Source organism: Lonchura striata, chromosome 5, assembly GCF_046129695.1.
Source record: "Lonchura striata isolate bLonStr1 chromosome 5, bLonStr1.mat, whole genome shotgun sequence".
NCBI classification, from domain to species: Eukaryota; Metazoa; Chordata; class Aves; order Passeriformes; family Estrildidae; genus Lonchura; species Lonchura striata.
Window position 1 is genome coordinate 18,928,341 of NC_134607.1, and position 21,935 is coordinate 18,950,275.

Sequence of the window (21,935 nt, forward strand, 5' to 3'; positions counted from 1 at the left end):
AGAATGGAAATGCAGTTTTGGTGTCAAGGCATTAACAATTCATTAGGCTCACCTGTGTCCCAGCAGTGGGGCCAACACCAGACAGATACTCTTACAGCTGACACCAGCTGCATTTCTGATGTGCCTTATAAATCCCATCCCTCTGGGACTTCTGTTAGCCAGCTATGGCTATCTGCCTGTGGCTTGAGCTCCAACACGGCAGGCAATGAGTGGCCAGAAGGACCTCCATGTTCCTCACCAGCTCTCCTGCTCTCTCCTCCAGTGCAGCCTGGACCCAGCTTTCTCCTAGTCCAGGAGCTGTGGTTCCCTGCTAAATCTCAGGGGAAGGCTGAGATACCTGAAAAGCTGTGATTACTGGCAGGATGGCTTCCCTGCCACCTCATCCACCTTTGCTTCTGTCCTTGCTTCCTTCCCTCTGTTCCACAGCACTCACTTTGAATTCATCTCTCCTGCTTTCTGCTGTTGCATTCTCTCCTTTCCCTGCTCCTGCATTATTCAGGTTTACTTCTCTGGCAGTGTTTTTGCCCTCTTTTTTTCACCTCTCAGCTCCCCATGCTCCGTATGCAGGAGGAAAATGGCAAGCCATGCAATACAGCCTTGTGAGCCATGAGTAATGACAGAATGAAAGGAAAAGGAGGGAAGGCAGACTTAATGCTCAGCATCTGAAAATGAAATGTTTGCTTTTTCTGCAGTCAGTTTTGTTAGAGATGCTCAGGATTCCTTGTTCCTGTCCCAGCAACCTGACTGAAGCAGGAGGCTGTGTCAGCTTGGGATGCGGATTTTGAGTCCAGACTCTACCTCTGTGGTACTGCCCAAGCCCAGATGAGCTTCACTGATGCAGCAGAAATTTGCCTGGTGCCAAGCTGACCTAGCTGGCAAACATAGCCTCATGCCTCATATTTTGAGTATTTAATGTTGCCCTAACTCTTACCCATTCTCAACCCTCCTTTTTTTTCCCCTGAAAAAAAAGCCTAGCCATACTGAGGAAAATAAGTCTGTAAAACAGGAACCGTTGAATTGTTTTAGGGTTAAGTTACAACTGTATTCGTTTTTTCCATGCATGATTTTTATTTTTTTTTTTTTTCTTTCCCAGACTGCTTGAGTCCTAAATTCCCCCTGTAAATCTGCTTTCTGTACCATCAGTTCTCAGAACAATGAACTGCTTGATATACCTGATAAGAGTTAACATGAGAAATGAATAAATCATTTGCTACTCCCTTCTCTTTTTTGCTGTAACTGGGTGTTGGTCTATAAAATGAAGGAAGTTACATTGAGCAGGAAGTTTAAAAATGCTTAGACAGATGTCATTTAAAAAAAATCAAGCTTGGCTCCCTGCCAAGTGTCTGTAATTAAAATTATTCTTCTTAGTGAGAAAAAAGCAGATGCAAAGGGAGGTTTCCTGTCTCTCAAAGAAGGAAATACAAATAACTGTTAGTCTTGCCTTTGTGTATGCATGTGTGCACGCATATGTGTTTGTGTTAGTGTACGTCGTGGTGCGGGACTCTGATGCTTATTTCTGAATTGCCTTGTGATAGAGTGCTTTAGTCAATACTGTGGGGATGTGTGCTTTATTATAATCTATGCTCTTTTTGGTCTTGTTTTTAAATTAGAGCTTTGTTGGAAAATACTGTATATAAATTGCCCTTTCCATATTCCAGAAATGGCTGTTCTTACAGAAAAGAACAGTGCATTTCTGTGTATGGTGTTGAAGGGAGAACAGGATGTGGGTGGGTGTACACATGTGTATATAGCTATACTTATCTATACACATCATATAGCTAGAGCTGATAGCTGTATTAACATAGAAACCAATGCAGTTGGTTGTGCAACTTTTTAGCATATGTGGAAGTATACAAATATATAACTGTTTCTATCAACATAACTTCTTCAGTACAAGCATCTTTAGTTTGATGCCTTTAAATTATATTTTTATTTTGTTTCTTGTCTGATACACAAATTCTAAAACAGTCTGTTAGTCAAATTAGTCAAGTGTTCCATCAGGAAATGTGCTCTGTGGCTTCTTCTGTTGCCACTATTTGAAAGGGGACTGATTTATTTTCTCTCCTATGCAGAGATAGACTTACAATTTACCTAAGTTGAAGAAATTAGATCAATCCATTTACCATGCTTTTTTTTCAGATACTGCCCTGAAGTTTGTAGTTTTGTTTCTGCTTTAAAAAGAAACAAGCTCTTTTTGAGGAATGGCAGACAAGGTATGGTCACATGTTCCAATGCTGATCCATGAGAACAGGCAGACGCTGGTGGAGCAATACCCATCAGTAATAGTGAGGGCTATTTGTGCCATATTCCTATCTGGATGTAAAGTTGTTTGCTGCTTTCAGCGCCCTCACATTTACAAAGGACAGATGTACAGTGTGGTTCTTCCACCAGCATTCATAACCAGCTTTAGTTATTGTATATCTGCATTGAGATGTGCCATAGCATAGATACAGTTCCCTGGCAAAAGTGTCCTGGTAATATTGTTTATTCTCCTCACCCTTTTTGGGGATAAGTGGGTCCAGGGAAAGGATTCTGTTGCAGGCACATTTTTCTTTCTTTCAGAATTTTTCATAAAAGAACAGAAAAGAAAGGAAGAGAATACAATTTCTATTTCTACTCGTTTTCCCATGTAGAATGTGTTTGAATAATTGTTTACCTAGGGTGATTACTTGATTAGATTATGGTGAGGATTGAGCCTGATGGCCAATCTAATCCACCTGTGTCTAGACTCCTGACAGAAAGAAGTTGTGAGTTAGCTATGGTAGTTAGAAAAAATAAGTTTGTAGTTTTAGCATCTCCTTTAAATAGTATATTAATGTATTGTAGTAGAGTTATAATAAAAAAAATCATTCAGCCTTCTGAACTAGAATCAAACACCATCGTTTCTTCCCACCAGGTTCACCTACATTTACAATAGGGTCAGTAGAATTGTGCTTGTACTGACATGGAGTTTTCCTAATTTCCAGTGGTTTTTAGGCGACTGTGCCTGAATTTGCCTCCAACTCTGAAAGTGAGGTGTAGCCCCAGCCCCGATGTACCAATCAGTCCATATTGCTCTAACAGATATCAGATGGCATATCAATACAAACACACTGCATGCTGTACAGACAGCACAGGGTAGAGGTGCATAGGTGCAGGGCCCCTGTCTCATCTTGAGCACGTGGAATGAGGAGTAGGAGACAGCAGATAAGATCCCCAGTATGTTTTGGGTGTGATGACCATAGATTGGCATATCTCTCCTTTCCATGAGACCACAACAATACATTGGAACGGCTTAATTGTGCTGCTCTTTTCTTCAGGACTCCACAGCCACTGAGCTTCTGTTTGTGGGCTGTCTGGGCTCGCTGAAATGACTTTCCTACAACCCACAAGAACCACTACTTACATTGATAAACCCTGGCTGACCTGAGTATCAGAAGCTGGTTGGCATGCTGGTGCAGTGTGCACTAACCTTTGTAAACAACTCGTCCATGATTTTGGCATCTTTGAGTGCTCCTGGAAAAACTTCTCTTGGAACAGATAACAGAACTCGCTTCTGTACTTTGAGTTGCCAGATTATCTGGCAAGAAAGCTGCTAAAAAGAGGTTCTGAGAACAGCTGAAAAAGAGCAAGTACATGCCTGCTGGAAGAAATAGAGCAACTGGTACCACTGAGCAAGAGTAATGGTGATCTGAAAACACACGAGAGGAATATGAACATGTACCTCGTGTGGGTGTTGTGGTGCTGTGAGAGCCAAAAAGAGTTCTTAATTGCTCAGAGAAATATAGAGGGGCTAGTCAGAATGGACAAGACCTAATGTAGGCTTTGGAGGTGAGATCAGCTTACAAAAGCTAAGCCCAAGAACGCTGTTGGAAAGTTTAGCAACAGCTAAGCTTACAGCTCTTTCAGAAAAGGGAAAAGAAACATTTTGAACTCACAATCCACTTTATAGCTCAGCCCAAGGCTATAGGTAATCCATCTCTAGCAATGCTAGGATGTCCTCTGTAAACACGTTGAAAAATAGCATTTCAACAATTCTTGTGTCCTCCTTGAAAAGATAATTGTTGCTTCTGTTGAAACCCAGAGATCCTATGAAAAGGTAGGGAAGGTCAAATGTATAGCACCAACATGAGAAACCCCTGGTTGCTCTTCCAGTCCTGACTATACTCTTCTGGAGGGCAATTTTCCTAAATCTAATCTGGTTGGGTTTGCAATTATGCCTGGTCTTCCTGGGATATGACTACCCAATGTAGTTTTCAGAGGTCCCAGGCAAGTAGCAGGAGAGGTTTTATTTCTGCTTCCCAAGTGGGAAGGGGAGCCATGGAAGGATTAAATGGCCTAATCTGTGGCAGCACTCACATCTCCCAAATTCTCATCTGATGCTCTACTCTCCTAATCAGCAAATGTTTAAACTCTTTCTTTGCTTTAAGCTGTTGAGCCATTACACAGAGAAGATAAGGCAGTCTCTGCTTGCTGGCAGAGATGATGTTTGTTCCTGCCTCCCCTTGTAGTGGTGTGCTGTGCCTGCATTTGGGGATATGAGCTGGGAGGGGAAGGCAATGGGGACTTTTACTTGGGCCAGGCAGAGGGAGGACTGATCCTTCCTAAGAGTGTCAGAAAAATATACCAATGATTTTTACTCTTGTGCTGCTGTGCTGCAGACATTTTGCAAGTGGAGAAGGAAAGCAATGTGGTTTTTTTTGTTGGCATCTTGACAAAGCATTTTCATGAGCATGACTGCCCATTGAAGACATCTGTCTGAGTTCCCAGCCCAGGGAAGCAAGCAGATCTGGGCAAAGGTTTGGGGCTGCATTAGGTTCACTAATGTTTCACACACGTGAATCCAGGGACAAGCAGCAGATGCCCTGAGCAGGCCTAGCCAGTGCTTTCAGCTGAAATGTGTGTTTTGTGTCCGGCACATTCTCAAGGAGCTCTTTTGAGGAGTTCTAAGTAAACAATAAATCTCTCCACAATGGAATTCATACTGAGTGAATTATCAGGGTTAAAAAAATATTCTGTTGCTTTCAGCTCTTATCTTTGTTTACCGTATCACCAAGGACAGTGACCCGCCTTTGTGCCCTAATACTGAACTGTCAGCAAGAGAGACAGGAAGTGCTGCCTCCTCTATAGGCTCAGCATATAGGCTTAATGAGAAGAATAACATTTCAGCAGCAGCAGCTGTTGGTTTTGCTCAGTTTGGTTTATTCTCTTTTGTTGTCTTACTTCAGCAAACCTAGATAATCTTAGAGAAAGGCTTTTGTGCCAAGTTTCTGAACTCTAATTTGGTGACCTTCAGATATTTAAACATTATTAAGACCAAGTCAAGCTGACAAAAGAGTCTATGTCCTTTTCATTTCCCACCAAGCTGAGCGTGTTGCATCCTGTGTGGAGCCTGGTTGTGCACAGCACTCTGAACACCAGCCATCTTTCAGCTTGAGAGAGCAGGGAGTGCTCCAACCCCAAGCAAAACACTGTTTCCATCCCTCACAGTGGTAATGCTGGGTTAAATGGAAGCCCCACCACTCCTGGGACACATGATTAATAACTCCCCTTACTGAAGTAAGAAATGCAAAATGGAAAAAATATTAAAATAGGAAACCACCATCCAGGACAGAGCATTTTGGGCTGACTCCACACATGGGGGAGTGGCACTGCCTTGTCCCAAGAGCTGACCCTCTGGGTACTGGGGAGCAGGGGACATGAGAGCAGCACAAGCCTGCCTTCTACATCCTGACACTGGCTGCAGGAACCCATCCTGGTGTCTGCTCTGGGAGCAGTTTTGGTGCAGTTTCTCTTCCACAAGTCTAATAACAGCAGTAGTTTCCCTGTATGGTTCCCAATTCATCATTTGAGAGGGCAGAGGTGCAGGGAGAATTCCCATGGATCCTAGCCTCTGTTTGGACCCCAAGGACATCATAGCTAGATAAATCTTGAATTCAGATCCCTTAAAGTTTAAATTGCAGCTATTTTTTCCATGCAAAGGTAGGCAAAGAGTGTGTTCCTTTGCTGGTTTGTTGCTGGTGTGTCGGTAAGTGTAAAACACATATTACAACCATTTTCCCCCAGCAACTGCACATTGTAAAACAAAGCTTTAATGGTGGGTTAAGTTCATTTCTTTATTTACACAGAAGGAATGTGTAAAATTTCTGTTCTAGTAGTCTGTCCACGATTTTGTTTTCCTTTCAGAATTTACCTTTATCTTGTATAATATCAGTATTACCTTCTGGGGCTTACCTTACTCATGACATTTTTTTTTAAGGCAGGGGATTGTTGTTAGTACCAAATCATGATCAGGCTTTAAACATGATCATCATATGCTGCTGTCCTCTGAGCATGCCAGCAGTATCCACATGATTAGGCTTTATCAGTCTTATTTATGAAGAGTGGTGGAGGAGAGGAAAAGACTTCCCCAAATTTGCTTGGAAAGCTGCGTCAGTACTTGACCTTCTGCTAGCAGGCCCTGTGGTTTTGCCACACAAGGGCTACTCCCCACACTCCTCCTGCCCTTGCAATAATGTGCCTGGAATCTGACCCCATATTTCCCACTGTCGTGTTGGTATCAGCTGGAGATAAATGAAGCCTTTTGTTAACTTGTTCCTTGCTTTGTGGGGTGCTCTTCTCTTCTGCTTTAAAGAAGAGCCTGTGGCGATGTAGCATTGAGGCAGAGCTACATATAGGCACTGTCAGCATGGTGTTTGTAATATACTGGCCAAAGCATCTCTAGTGGCAAAAATGAGACAAGACTCCAAAGAGCACAAAAAGGAATTTTCTATCAAGTCCACTGGAAGCAGGGAGCAGGCTGTCACCTTCCCTGGCTCTTCAGCTCCCAGCCTGTGTAGTACCAAGGAGCAAAAGTGGTGGCGTGCATATGCAGAACACAAAAAAAGTCTTCCTACATCCTGACCTAGATAAATAGGACTTGGAATGAATTTTCTGACTTTACAGCAGTGACACTTTGAGTCTTCTGAGACTTGAAGAATATAGATATATATTTTAGTCATTTTTATACTGCTTCAAATAGGTGGATGTGTTACAGAAAGTGCACATGCACATGTGTCCATGCATGTGAAGAGAGGGCAAAAGTACTAAGACCAATCTCTCTTACTGTGCCATAATGTGAAGTAGGAAGCCAATGTATTAGCAAAAACAGTGGGTATGGACAGAAGTGCAAGATGCTCTGGTTCTTCCGAGCCATGTTGCAAATACCTTGGGAGCTGAGGCAGGAAAAGCTATGAGGCTGCTCTGAGTTGTGCTGGCAGAAGACAGGTCAAAGTACGCCAGGGGTGCAAAAGGGGATCACATCCATTCACAGTGTTTATCAGCATGTTTCTTATGAGAGGTGTAGCTCTGGCAGAATATGATCCCAAGTAATCTGCTTTCCAAAATCTTTTCTTTCATATTTGAGCCAACTTTCTCCCAGGATTTTTTGGTGGTTGTTTGGTTTTTTTTTGTTTTTGTGTGAAATAGGTATTATATAACTGGGATTATGACTTGGGCTGCCAAAATGTTGCAAGGTATGGTCTAAACCAGAGCAGCAAAGTTGGAATAGCAACATGCCATTGGCTTTTTGATTATCCTGCTGGCTCACTACAGAGTATTGTAGATTTCTTTATGCACAGAAAAGTCAAAAATAATAAGCACCCTTCATCCGTCACATAGTCTCTATTTATACATCAAGGTAGGTGTGAAAAGGAAGAAGTCCTGGGTTTTTTCTTTTTTTTTTTTCTTCTAATTTAATTTTTTTTTACTGTTTAATTAAATTTCTTCATTTAGAGTCATGCAGCTGTCTAGGCTTCTGCCATAGATAAGTGGATCTTCATCTGACAGCAACAACCAAAATTTATCTTTCTTTTCCCTCTCTCCCCCTCACTTCCTCCCTTCCCCACCTCCCTCCCTAGTACTCAGCAGAAACAAAATGCTATATATAAACTCAGCACAGTTCCCCCCCGCCCCCCCACCCAATTACTTTGTCTGCATGTTTCAATCTCATTCTGTGTCAAGCTTTGCCAAGGTACCAAGTTTGGCATCTTCAAAAGGGAGTTGGATGATTAATCCTTGAGGCCCCTCTTATAGTAACACCCCTCACACACCCCCAAAATGTGTGCTACTGTACTGTGGATATTCTGAGGGGCAGCTCATGCTTGTCTGATGTTTATTCACATGAAGTTCCTGGTTTTTTTCTTCCTTTTTAAAAAAGTCTGCATGATTCTAGCTGAGTACTAGCAGCAGATGGCCAAAGGGCAGGCAGGGATGGCTCATAGTGCTCAGTAAATGGAATATTACCAGCATCCTGTCATCGGGTCTCTGTTATTGGTTTTGTATTCTCTCAAATCACTCAACACTGAAGTCAGGTGTATAACCAGAATCTCATATTTCATTATTAAAACAAGAGACAACCAGTAAAGAAAAAGGAAAAAAAAAAAGGTTTCTAGTTGAAGAGGTAAGACTGAAAACATGAATCCCAGTTCAGAAGCCAGAAGACATATGAAGTTCAAAATACTGTTTTTTGTCATAAATCTCCTGTGTTTTCCAGCAAATTTCAAAGTATGCTGGGGCCTTGCTCATAATGTTTGAGCGATCGGGATTGGCAACATGCTAGCTGCTCTCGTGTGTGTGACAGGCCCTTTACAGAAAAAGCCTACAGCTGTGTTTTGTCTTGGTACTCAGAAAATCCCTCCCCACAAATTAGCTCATCTATAGATATCTACAGTTCTTTGTGCCTCAATTCATGATAAAAAGGCAGAGTGCACCATCCTTTATGAGGTATTTTGTATGGGTAAAATTGGTAGTGAACCCCCTGCAGAACAGTATGTTTTATGCACTTGCCTGGCTTAAAAGCACTCTTTCGTGTTGAATGATTCTATCAAATGTGTCAGTTTGTGGGTGCCACCTTTGTGACTCAGTGGTGTCCAGATCAAGTGGCCTCCCTGTCAGGGCTGGCTCGAACGCAGCTGGGTGTCACTGTCTTGGCCAGGTTCCCCTGTACCCTAGAACTTTTGAGACTTGATGCTTTTGAGCTTTGAAAAATAAGAATAAAGGATAAGATACTGGGCATTAAAGTAACATGGTCGTAAATGAAATGACACCACAGATGTGAGGTGTTGCAAATTTTAAAAATAAGGGTATTCTTGGAAATGCAGAGGTAAATGAGTGATGTGGCCAGGCACTGAAACAGGAAAGGGTCAGGTTTAAGATGCAAAAGTATCTTTGAGAAGCAAGGGAGAAAGAGCAGCAAATTGGTCTTTACACCAGGACCATTGTGGAACTGTGAGGTAATAAATAAATAAAGGCCAAAGCAGCTTACTCATAAAGCAGAAGAAATCGTGAGCAATACTTTCCATTTGCCTTCCCTGTAAAGCCTTATATCATCCTAAAACATGCTGGAAATGATCTTGTTCAGACTACAAATGCATTCTGTATTTTCTCACTGCTGATCCTGTGACTTCATCCTGCAGCTCTTTGAGTTGTGCTTTTGTCCCCCCTCATTTCCATGTGCTCACAGGGGCCAGTGAGTCAGTGCACGAGGAAGGGTTGAATTACCCCTGGCAGCACATGGTGCCCCTCAAAAAGCTGTTTTTGGAAGCTGCACTTTCCGGGCTCTGTCCTCAGCTCCTGCTGATGTGGGGACAGGTCCTCTAACTCAGGGATTCACATCTGAGCTAAAGGAGACCATGAAACAGGTAGCCCCTGAGCTGCTTACTGTTTTTTATAATCTCTTTTCAAATATGCATCTTCAAATGTCAGAAAGGCTCAGGCCTTGGTTTCTTTTCTTGTCTTCTCTTCAGTTTTTGTGGATAACTTGGACACTGATAACTGCAAAAGAATTCCAGATAAAAAATTAACTTTTGCATTTATTTCCTGGGCTTAAAGACAGGAAGGCTCTCCTTGGGGAGGATCCAGTGGAGTTTTTCCACTGGCCTTTTTTTGATTGGAAACATTCCTGCAACTTGGGTACAGTTTGAGTGTCATTACAGAGGTCCAGTTGGCCCTCAAATAACCTACTGTGCTTATCAGTGTAATCAGGACCAAGTCATTGTGAGAAGTAAATCATAAACAGATGGACAGTCATGCCATGCTGATCCACAAAGGGTAGAGGAGAGCAAAGACACAAAACAGCACCAGAACAAGACACCACGATAGCTTCGCTAAATCTAAGCGTGAACAGGCTTAGGGAAATTTTTGTGTTCCCAGATGGAGAGTCAGGGAATAAAAGGAGAGAGATCCTTGAATAGGCATCTGCCAGGATTCTTTGTAGACAGCTTTATCTGAACATCTAGAGAAGTTTGTTGTATGTTAGTGTCACAGTAGCAGATCCCCCTGCTCACAGCCATCTCCCCACTGAGCTTCGGGTAGTGCATTTTGGGCTGACAAGTCATGTTGTTTTCTTCAGAGCTCTTCTTCATGAACTGGAGGAAGAAAACAGAAAAGTCATTTCAAGTGCTATCAAATTTTTTCACGTCCCAGTTGTAAATTGCTTTGTTGTACCCAAAGCAGACAGTGCTTTTCAGAGAGGGCAAAAGAGGAAATGGCACTGAATAGCTTTGGTTAGAAAATACGTTTTTCCCCTTTCTTTGTGCATTTTTCGTATTTTCAGTTAAACTGTGAGATGTTTCAATGGGAACAAACTTTGCCTTTTTGCCTTGTAGAAAGGCTGCATGCTAAAATTTGGAGCTAGGACTGGAAGTGGCCTTTACCAGTAAATTTTACCTGCATTAGGATAGGAGGTGCAGAAGTCTACGGCAAGGCATTGGAGCTTTGGCACCAGAAGCACTTCTTTACATTCTGTGCTTTTAGTACCATCAGTTTCTCAAGGACAGGCTGAACCTTGAATTATGATTTTGGCAGCTGAAGCAAACAAGGCTCCTTTTTGTTTATGCTGTGCAATGGATTTCTTTCTTTTTCGGTCACTTTAAGCCTATGCATTCAGAGCAGTATTTGCTAATTTATGAACAGGAGTCACACTGCAGCTGAAAAATAAAAATCAGGCTAGTTATGAAGACTTGAGCTGGTGGGTGCTCAACTCTTAAGGCTGTAAATTGATGGTCTCAGTTTTCAGCACCTCTGCTGGCCCCTTGTGTGTAGGGGAGGGATTATTTACCAGGAACACCTCACACACACGTTTGGAAGATGACCAACTAATTAATGTTTGCTAAACGCTTCGCAAGCCTCAGGGGAAAAACAACTATGGAAAAGCAAAGTCTTGTTATTGTACTGCACTTAATGTACGTTAGATGTTTCCAAGGCATCAAGCACTGCATAAATGTTGTATGGTATTAAAACTGACCTGGCCTTGTCGGGACAAATGATAATTACACTGAGTGATGAGAGAATCTTGCTGTTTCTCTGCTACAAATGTTTTCCTGATTACTAATTCAGAAAAGGTCTCATCCAGCAATTGCTGAAGCCAGTGACTTAAGCAGCCACTGGCTCAAGAAGGGCAAATTACAGAAATAATTTATTTTGTGTAAAGCTCTGATTTCCTCATAGGCTGGACTGTGCTCTCCAGAGCATATTTCCCCAAACTGCATCCTGGGGCCGAGTCATGGTTCAGTCCATAAGGCTGCCATAGGGATGAAGAACAACCAAAAACAACCTCAGTGTGTAGACCATAAGATGGCCTCTATTTGCAGCATGAAAATTCATGCTGATGTCTTTTAATATAAACATAACATGAGGAAATAAACATTTGATTAAACTAAACACACAGGCCTTTCATATTCAAGGCCCTAATTTAAAGCACTGTCACCTCCATATAGAAAATACCAGCTGGAGCAGGAATGATTAAATTAAATTATCTGGCTCTTATGTGATACCATGAATGTCTACTGAGAGGGGGAAAAAAAATCCCTCCTCTTTATTCCTGTAGATCTGCAGCAACCATCAAGGGACACTTCTGTAGCAGGAAGGATTAAGTCTTGCACGAATTTCAGTGGTTAATGTGCTTTGGACTGGTGACATGCCCTTCGGACAGACCTACCCCAGTTTTATAATTCTCTTTCTCAGCCTTTTGGGCCTCTGGCAGTCCTTTCTCCTGTTTAATTTCCTCCTTGCTTCCCTCCCACTGGGATCCTTCACCATTCAGCATTTCTGCCACCCAAGTAGAAATTTTGATTGTGTTAGACAAGTATAGAAAGAGAGACTTTTGAGCCTCAGTGGGCTGTGGAGGGAACCCGGGGCGGATTTCCTGGGGGCCGAGTGTTTTTTAAGGAGGCAAGAAAGAGGCAGTCTCTGTGCCTCTGATGATCTTAGCCTGCTGCAATGCATGGGCAGGGATTATGCCACATCAAAAATAGCTGGAGCAAGACATGCATTGCATAGAGGTAGGGAGACACTTCTAGAAGGGTGGTACTCTTCCCCACATTGCCTAAGTAAAATAATAAAAATTAGCATAGTGAGAGTGTGAAACACTGTCTGGCTTGGCAGTGTCATCACACTGGGGAACTGCACCTTCCTTTGTGACAGCACTCCAAGCACCCAGTCTCACTTAGAGGTATTTAATAAATTTTCATTCGAGGACACACACTTGGCAGTCTGGGACTAGAGGAAGTTAACAAATTAACAAAATTTAAATAGAAACAGATTGTTTTCTCCTTTCCTTTCATTCATAGATTACGTCAGAAAATATTTCCTTAGAGATTTTCTTCTTTTTTCCTGACTTTCCTTTTTCTGGATCTTCTACCTGATGGCACACGTTCTGTTCTTGCTGATCACCATGTGTCAGTAGTAATGTAGGTGGGAGAGAATTTCTGACTGTTTTGGTTTCAGCTTTTATGTTTATCTGTTTGGCTTTGGGACACTGTTCAGTTTCAGGAAGTATTTTTATCTTGCAGAAGTCTCCTTGTGAGCAGTGATGCTACAAAGACCTTGTTTTAGCACCGTGAAAGCTACTGAAGGTAGTGCAGGTCTGTCTTCTGTCAGGAGCTGAATTTTTTGATTCAAAAAGCAAAGTAACATTAAAGTGAATTGACATTAGTGTAACCTTATACCTTCTGGCTCTTTCCCCAGCACTATTTGGTGCATCCTTAGAACCACATTTTCCTCTCTCTTACACTGATACAGCCCCAGGGAGTTGCGTGGATTTGCACCAAAGTGATGGAGAGAATTTGGCTGCAAGGTCTGTGTGTAATGTGGTTATCAGTGCAAAACTGGTGTGCCAGCCTTTCCCACCAGCTCTGAACTCAACTTGCAAATCAGCAGCTTCCTCTGTGAATGGTCAGTTGGCTTGCATGGCAGTGAACCAGAGAAAGCTGGAGTTTTAGAGGTGAGGGTGACTGGAAGGTGGTTTGAACAAAATCCCGTAAGACTAAATTTATCTGGCACTCACAGTCTTTAGGAGGAGCTGGGAGGATTTTGTTTTGAGGTGTCTGAAGCACTGAGTGTTGTCACATCTTGAGATGTGCCTCAGTGAGCAAAGTAACTTTGTCAAACCTGGCGAGTAGCCAACCAAGGGTGGGGGTCAGAGCCTGACAAAATTCCATTTGAATAACAACCCAAGCAGATGAAAGAGGTGGCAGATAACCCACATGGAACAAAGAAATAAATGGAAATCTTGGGAGTACATGTTTTGGATAGCTTTTTCTTGCTTCTGGGGAAAGATGCAAGAGGGGATGGAGCTGAGAGCTTTACTGTTGATTTCTGAGAGCATGTGAGAAGGCACAATGTGGATGGCAGAGGCTCTAGTGCTGCCATGGTGTGCTCTAAGGATTTGCGAGATGCTGGGCAGCTCAGAAAGTCTCTTTGTCTGGAAAGAGTCAGGCAGTCTGGAAATCAGGCTTGTTGTCCTATTTTTTATCCCTGAACCTTGTCCTAAATTCTGTAGTCAAGAACTTAATATTTCGCTAGAAGGTTCTGTAGGCCTCTGTCACTGGAAGTGGACAACAGACACTTGGTGATTTTAGGCAGGCTTTTCTCCATCTTAAGGCCATGATCTGCCTCTCAGAGTGAGTGGGACTCTGGAGCTTTGGGGTCCTGTTTCCTAAGCAGCATGGGCTGGTTGTGCCTGGTGCTTTGGCTCAGAGACACATCTCACCTGGCAGGTGCAGACAACAGGGAGGAGGAATTTGCAGTAAGTATTGCATGAGGAATGCCATAAGCATTTTTTAAGTGTTTGGTCCAGGTTCTGGGGATGAAGCTAAGAAATTTTACATCATCAACTTGGCCCTGTCCTGCTGCCTGAGGAGGCTTTAGTTTGGTGCTTTACAGGGGCTCCAGCACATTGTCAGGAAAGTGGTCAAACATGAGACAAGCTTTCTTAAAGCAAGTTAAAGACAGATATCTGTTAAATCACCCCACCCCTTTTTATCATTGATCTGCATTTTGAGTGCAGTCCAGTCTCTAGCCTTTCCTTTCCTGATAAGGTTGTTGACAAAGGTGTCATGGGGCAGCCCTAATTTAACTTTCTTGTACTGCACGTTCTTGCATTTCTTCCCCCTCTCTGAGGCCGAGTAAGGCACACAGGCTCTATTTCTGTTAGAGTATGAGCAGCTCCTAGAGGTGACCAAGGAGAGGTCAAAACCACAGGCAGATTCTTTGATCTATTGGCAGCTTTGTACCCCTTGGATCAAGAAACATTATTGACCTGTTTGTCAATGGCTGTGTGTGGTCTGAGTAGCCCTTTTGACAATTTGAAAGGGAGTTGGGTGAGATTAATGCGTGATGATGGCTTTTTTTTTACTCCTATCCTATCACTATCCAAAGTCTGCATTTTCGGGGAGAGCCCATGTGGGCTGTGTAGCTATGCATACACAGATAACTCATGGATCTGAATCTGTGCTTAATCTGCACGTCATCTCTCTGACCTGGACTTTGTCACAGCCACACCTGCCCGTGAGACATTTGGATTTGGATTGCAATTTCTCAGAAACCTCAGCTGATTCAGTATCAGGCCATGACTCAGCAGTGCTCCTTGTGAGGAATGTGGTCTCGGCAGGCTTTCTGCTTTTAAATTGATTTCAGGTGCACATCACACTGTCAGCTGCACAAAATTTTCTCTGATTTTTTTTTTCATTACTGGGTGCCAAGAACATGGCCAATAGGATAAGTGGAAATCTCTTATTCACTGACGTGTACTTTGAATTACCATTCCCAAAACAGAGGCAGGAGAGGAGGATGATCATCAGCTGCTTTGGGGAAAAGTTAGTGTCTCTTCTTGAGCTGTCACTGAAGATGGGTTCATGCTGGACGTTGTATGGAAGCAACTGAGATGCAGGCATATGTTCCCTTCTGCTGACTTGGCTGTGGTGACACCAGCCACAGCCAGCAAAGAAGAGCCAGCAACTGGGAACAGTAACAACTCAAACTGCAGCAGAGATTGGCCAGACCGCTCCTGTCAGCACTTGGATTCCCTTGCTGTTCATTGAGGAATTAAAAGTTAACTGAGGGCGGTGGTAAAAAATAGGCTTGCCTGCCTAGAAAATGCTAAAACCAATCCTGAAAAGCAGAGGTGGATCTGAAGGTAGTCATCTTTCTTGGAGTTTATATGGGGATTAAAACAAGCGTCATCCTTGTAGCACATAGGCAATTTTTTAATCACTGCTGGTATTTCACCTCAGGGTACTCTGTGGGAGGAAGAATTAATTTCCCATCTTTTTCTAGCTAATGGAGGCTTGTGATTTTCTGCCAATCATAAAGGAGAGTCTGTGGCCAAACTAGATGCCAGAAGTGATTGAATAGTCTGGGATTGGTAAGGTGTACCACCTCACCTCCAGAAACCAAACTGGGGAAACATGCATGCAGAGAAATGCCACAAGATGTTACATGGCCATTTCACTTCCACATCAACAGGAAAAGACACTACAAGGCTGTGGAAAGCATAAGAAAAACTGCTGTGCAAAGCAGTGGCTGCAAAATTAAAATACAGGATGTTTTATTATATGCAATCCTCCCTCTCACCCCCCTCCCCCCACCCCCCCCCCCCCCCAATCTCTTCTTGTTAAAGACAGAAATCTTTCTTAGTGAAAAAAACCTCCTCATCTTGAGTACAAGGCAATTTAGATTTTTTTTTTTCAGGGGGTTAAAGTGGCATGTTTGCACAACACCACCCTCACCCCAGCAAACCTGCCAGCAGTTGATAGATATAAATAGGTTCATTTAGGGAGAAAAGCATATTTATGTTCCTTTGAAATGTGCTTGGCTAAGGACATATTTTTAAGAGAGGGAGTGGAAAAACAAATGAAAAATATTTTCTTTGAAAGGGAAAAAAAAAGCAATAAACTGTCCTTCCTAAATAGAGATGCTTGGCTTGTGTGTACTTTATGCAGCTGCAGGTCAGACCTTGCAAACAACTACTAAATTAGGTCCAGCTACTTTGAAGCTAAAAGCATAGAAGTGCCAATAATTAAATTGCATCAGATGTAGGAAATGACTGATGTGTCTGTCATTCTCATGATAGCAGAGTTCACTCTGCTGCCATTTGACTGACCCCTCCTTCTTTATGTAAGCAAAAGGAATTTTCTTCTAAGGAAAATCAGCTGCTTTTACACCTTTGTTTTGTTTTCTGAACTGCTAATCCCCTGAAGGTATAGAAGCTATTTGAAAGAGCAAATCAAAGCTCCAATAATTTAGTGTTATATTATTCGTTGATGTATGGTTTGATTTAGTGGCTACTTATTATATCAGGTTACCATATAATTATCTTAATTATTGACTCCAGAAGCAAGTAGGGGGATTATGAGAGAAACAGGAAAGCCCAGTGGAAAGAGCATGGTTCAGAGAATCAAACACATCTCAATGTGCTCTTGGCTCCACCACTCATTTTCTCTGAGGCTGGACTCTTCTCTCAGCCAGCATGTCCATGAAACCAGGAGGGATTGCAGGAACAGGACTCAGATGCTGACTCAGGCTTCAAAGAAATGCAAGAGAGCAGTATAAAAAGGCAAGGGGAAAGTTCTGAATGATAATTGTAAAACTGGCAGAAAAAAAAAAAGAATGCACACCACAGCAAGCATTTGCATTGAAGTGTGGAGCACCTCTGTGGGCATGGCGAAAGGGAGTTGTGCTGTGAAGACCAGAAATTTCAGACTGCATTTCCAGCCTCTGCTACTGATTTCCCCCACAAAAAGGCAGCCCTCCGATCCCTTTCTGTAAAACAAGGGTGATAAAAATCATCCTCCTGGCTTTGGTTTCAGCTATTGGAATTATTGGAGCACCGCTTCTCTCAGCTGTCAGCCATGGTTCTCACGTAGCTTTTAGGCTCCTAGTCCTTTGTCTGATAACCCTGATAACCACTGACCTAAGCCAAAGGTTTGAGTTAGCAAGCACCACCAAAAAATAAAAGTCACACTGAAATGCTGTAAGTGCAGTCCATATTTCCTGTATTGATAAAATTTGTCATATACTGACAAAATACTTCATCTATTGACAAGCTGAGTTGCATCTTTTCCCCTGAGAGAGGAGCACACACACTGGTTCTACTCAGCCTGTGCAAATTACTTGCTCTGCTTCTGCTTTTCTTTCCTGAGCCAGAAAATGGGGATAATAGAATGTATCTATTTCCTTCCTAGAAAAGATCTGTTAATGTGAAATGGTGCACAGTGGCTTAGTGCTGAATAAGTGGGATACCCTAATCCAGCAAGGTATCCTTGTTCTATTGTATGCCTTTTCTGCGTACCATCTGGAGTTGTTCTCTGCTTAGTATTTTCAGTATGTACCATATGTTTTTGCATGAAAATTCAATAAAATATGCATTATACATGAAAAGTGCTGTAGTAAATAAAGGAAGGATGGGATCCAGTCCCCTTTGTGAACGGCAGGGGCCCCAAATCTTCATAAAAGGTTTAGTCTAGTCTGACGTCTGTGCTTTTCTCCAATTTACTCTGTGTCAGTCTTTAGGAGATGGTCTAATTTAAAACAAAACTGTACTTTCCTGATTAAGCTATTCTATATACTTTGGCTGCCCTCTGCTGAGAGCACTGAATAAAACAGGGAAGATGCCCTTTTTCCGAGGAAGGTAACTGTGGAAGAAATTCCCTGTTTGTCTGTCTTGTCAGTGCTGCTGTTTAGTGGCTCTCATCTGTTTGTTGCCAGTCAGAGGGCAAAGTCTTATGAGCTACAACCCTGTTGGGCTTTTAGTGCCCACCACTCCTTGTCAAGGGCTGGATGGCTTTGTAGGATTGTGAAGACGTGGGCTCAGACATTGACCATCATGAAAAATTAAGCAGCATTAAGCTAGGGATGGAAGAAACAGGCTTCTCCACTCAGGCACTATTGCAGTCCTGCCAGGTGGGATTTGAGCTATATTTCGGCACCTCACTTCTTGGCAGAGCAATTCACCACTGTTAAGTGCTGGTGCTGCTCCTCATCGGGGTTCCAGCATCTTCCAGTGCCATCTCCACCCCTCCACAGGCATCACAGCACCAGCACTCTGCTTTATTTCTATAGCTGGGAAAGTGCAGAGGGGTTGTTCCAACATCAGCAAGAGTAACTGAAGGCCTTGCTGTTTCTTGTGAGCAAAGAGTGAGCCTCTTGCCCTTGGGAAGTAACAAGGCTCCTGTGCAGATTTTAGTACACATGTAAAACAATAGCTCTGTTACACCTATTGATGCTCTTTGTAATGACCTGCTTTTAATACTTCCTAAGCAAGTTGATTTATTATTATATCTTCAGCTGGGCTGGGCACCAAAGCATTTTGATGATGAAAGGAATGTTACACACACATTTAATTACTGCCCACATTTTTGTATAATTTTATCATTTACTGTTTTAGATGAGACATTGAGTTCTTCTACAGGAAAGATGCCCAGCAAAAAATAGATGATTTAAAATCTAATCTGAGATGAGTTTGGTACTTACATGTGAGAAAACATAATTGTTCCTTTTGTCCTGCCCTTTCAGATGATCCCTGATCACCAAAATGTACAAGAACTTCCTTATCTGGACATGGTGATTGCAGAGACATTGCGCATGTACCCACCTGCATTCAGGTATCTTTTTTTCCCTCTTCTGATTACACAGGATAGCTCCCTGGCTCTATAAAATGGAAATCTGCTGTAGGAAGACCAATGGTCTCTCAGTCTCTGTGCCAACATCAATACTGCTTTGTGCATTTGAAAGATATAATGCGGCCTGTTGAAGGAAAGCTGGGTATTTCTAAAGAACATTTTTACAGTGAATTGGCCAAGCTTGCTTCCTCACCATTCTTCACATCCCCCAAGGTTAGAGGATGGAGCCATTTTGGAGCAGGTCTGGCCTTAGAAAACCAGAGGCTGCTGCTTCCATGTGCCTCAGGCTTTGGGGTTATGCACCAAAACCCATTAGGGCCCTGTTGGTTATTACAGCCCTGATCTGTGGAAAGGTTGCACATTCTGAAAACTGTATTTTACGTGTGTGTTTAACTTTTGCCCATTTACACTTAGCACTGCCTTGTACTAATACAGCTAAACTAATGGTAACATCCATTAACATTTGAAAGTTTTGTCCCAAATCACACATGACTTATTCTATTGTATTAATGAACTGAAAACAAGGAAGAAAGAAATTAGAAAACTGTTTGATTGTTAAAGCTCCAAGTTATCACCAGCATAAATACAAATATTAAGAAATACAATTTTTAAGTGATCAGCCAGTTGCAATGTTTCTCATGAAGCTCAGGGAAAAATCCAGATGACTGGAAAGAAGCCAAAGCTGAGCTTGCTGTGAAAGCTTTTGAAAAATTTAACCCATGACTGCAAGCACCTTAAAACAAAAAACAAAAAAGCTTAAATCATGTTCTCTTCTATATGTTCACCAAGTTTGGAAGTGAAGATTTTTTTCATGGGCATCTGTGGGATTGTTCAGAGAGTAAATATCAGAGATCTACTCCTGGATGAGATGAAGAGGCTTTACTGTGTAATACTCGGGGTACAAGTGGAAACTGTTTTGCTGGTTAAAGCAATGGGGGTCTTTGAGTTTGGGCTGTATCACTGGGAAACAATCCATGTTTGTCAGATGGGAGGCAGAACAAGAATGGGACAAAGTTTTTCTGAAGTTTTGTTTGGTGTTGTCAGCACTGTTTATTGATCTGGCTTTTACTCTGATGGATATGGAATGGATAGGACAGCCCAGGCCACTGAAAAATGTTAATTGCCTATGACAAGGATAATGCTGAGTTAAGTGAAAAATCAGTAGCAGCCAAGTTTGTTATAAAATGAGTTGGTTTCATTTTTTTAAATGAACTTACCATCCCGACAACTTTCTCCTCAAGAACTCATGTTTCCTTTATAACCAAATTAATGTAAAAATGAGAACAATAGCTTGTCAGTGGTTTTGTGGTTTTTCTTTTTTTTGTTGCTGTTGCTGTTGTTTTTTGTTTGTTTTGGTTTGGTTTGGTTTTTTGGTTTTGGTTGGGTTCTTGGGGTTTTTTTTGGGTTTTTTTTGGTTTGGTTTTTTTTTTTTTTTTGCATGCCAGTGTTTTGTTCCATGTTTGGAGCCTCTGTTATTTGTTTGTCTATGAAAAAGGGACATGGGTGACAGCAAGGAAAGAATGTGTTTCTGTAATGATACCAGACTGACAGCCCTGAAGCTGAAATCTTTGTTCAATTTTTAAGCAGAGTGTGGGAAGCAGCAAAGGAAGCTCCTGTACATTGCCTCTCCCCTGTACTTGCAGCTGGTGGCAGAGAATAGTTCCCAGACTGAGACAGCAGGGCACCCACCTGGGTCTGGACTGATTTAGGATCTGCAGTGACCACCCAAGCACCAAAAGATCTGGATCAGAACCTACCACCACACATGCACACCCACACACAATCTTTTGCAAGAGTCAAGCTGGGCTTTGGCAGGCAGCTTTTCTCAGTCTTGTCATGATGAGGTTCCTAAGGACACTTATCACCACAGGCTGGGAGAAAACAACAGAGTTTTGTTGTTAACATTGTGCCTGCCTTTGATGAATATATGTGAAATGAGGTTTTTAAAGGCCTGTGAATTGGTTGTATTTCCAGAGTAGCATCAGCAGCAGCAGAACACACAGCCCTAATATTAAAACTATCCCTTGCTAAGATTCGGGTGCTGCACCAACAGTGGGGAGCTTCTCAAATAAACAGACTCAAATCTTTATTTAATAACCTTTTTTTTTTACGGAGGCAAACCAGCATACTCTTTCTACCTGTTATTAGAGATGACTGACACATTTAATCAGCAATTTTCATAAAAAATTAGTCCAAACCCAACATCAACAATAAAATTGCTGTTTAGCAGTTAATGCTTTGGAAAACAGTACACAACCAGAAATGCTTTCCTGTGAAGGAGCAAAAATCAAACACCTGGACCGGAGCTTTGGACTTCTAAGTGGAGATGACTATAACCTGAGAAGACACTGGCATCAGCAACAGCTGTTGTATTTATCTATGAGAAAGTGTTACCCCAGAAATTGTTTGGTCAGATGAAGACAGATACTTTTATATATCTCCCCTGCTGTGTTTTTAACCTTTATTAATCATCTGGGATGCATGATTTTTTTTTCAGATTCACTAGGGAAGCAGCTAAAGACTGCATAGTGCTGGGGCAGCATATTCCAGCTGGAGCTGTCATTGAAACTGCAGTTGGACACCTTCACCATGACCCTGAGTTCTGGCCAGAGCCTGAGAAGTTCATTCCTGAGAGGTGTGTGGAGTAGTGCTTTTCACCTTTAGTTTGAGGTTCTTACTTGGGCCTGTGGGCACAGAACTCCAACCTGTCCAGTGCAGGCATCAGATTCTGCTGCTCTTTCACAGCCACAGTCACCCACTATTCATCCAAAGCAGCATTTCCACCAAGAGGAGCACAGTTTTATTTAAACCATAAAAACATGCTATTTCTATTTAATCAGACAAGTGATGATAGTGGTGTATCCCACAGAGGTGTGAAGTTTGGTCAAGGTTGAACTGGGGCAGAGGTTTTCTGGTAGTCACAGAAGTTCAAAATGCAGGACTAGAAGTTTCTATATCAAAAATACAAGAAATTTCACCATGGAAATATTTAGTATACTTTTATATAACTCAGACGTG

General features: G+C 42.2%; 1 protein-coding gene across 1 annotated transcript in view; it reads left to right on the plus strand.

Annotated features, from left to right (window-relative positions):
- TBXAS1 (thromboxane A synthase 1) overlaps positions 1–21,935 on the plus strand; it is a 250,988-nt gene that overhangs the window by 225,204 nt on the left and 3,849 nt on the right. The window contains exons 11-12 of the mRNA XM_021536482.2: positions 18,811–18,899; positions 21,415–21,552. Coding sequence (XP_021392157.2) covers positions 18,811–18,899; positions 21,415–21,552 — 227 coding nt within the window. The remainder of the gene's footprint in view (positions 1–18,810; positions 18,900–21,414; positions 21,553–21,935) is intronic.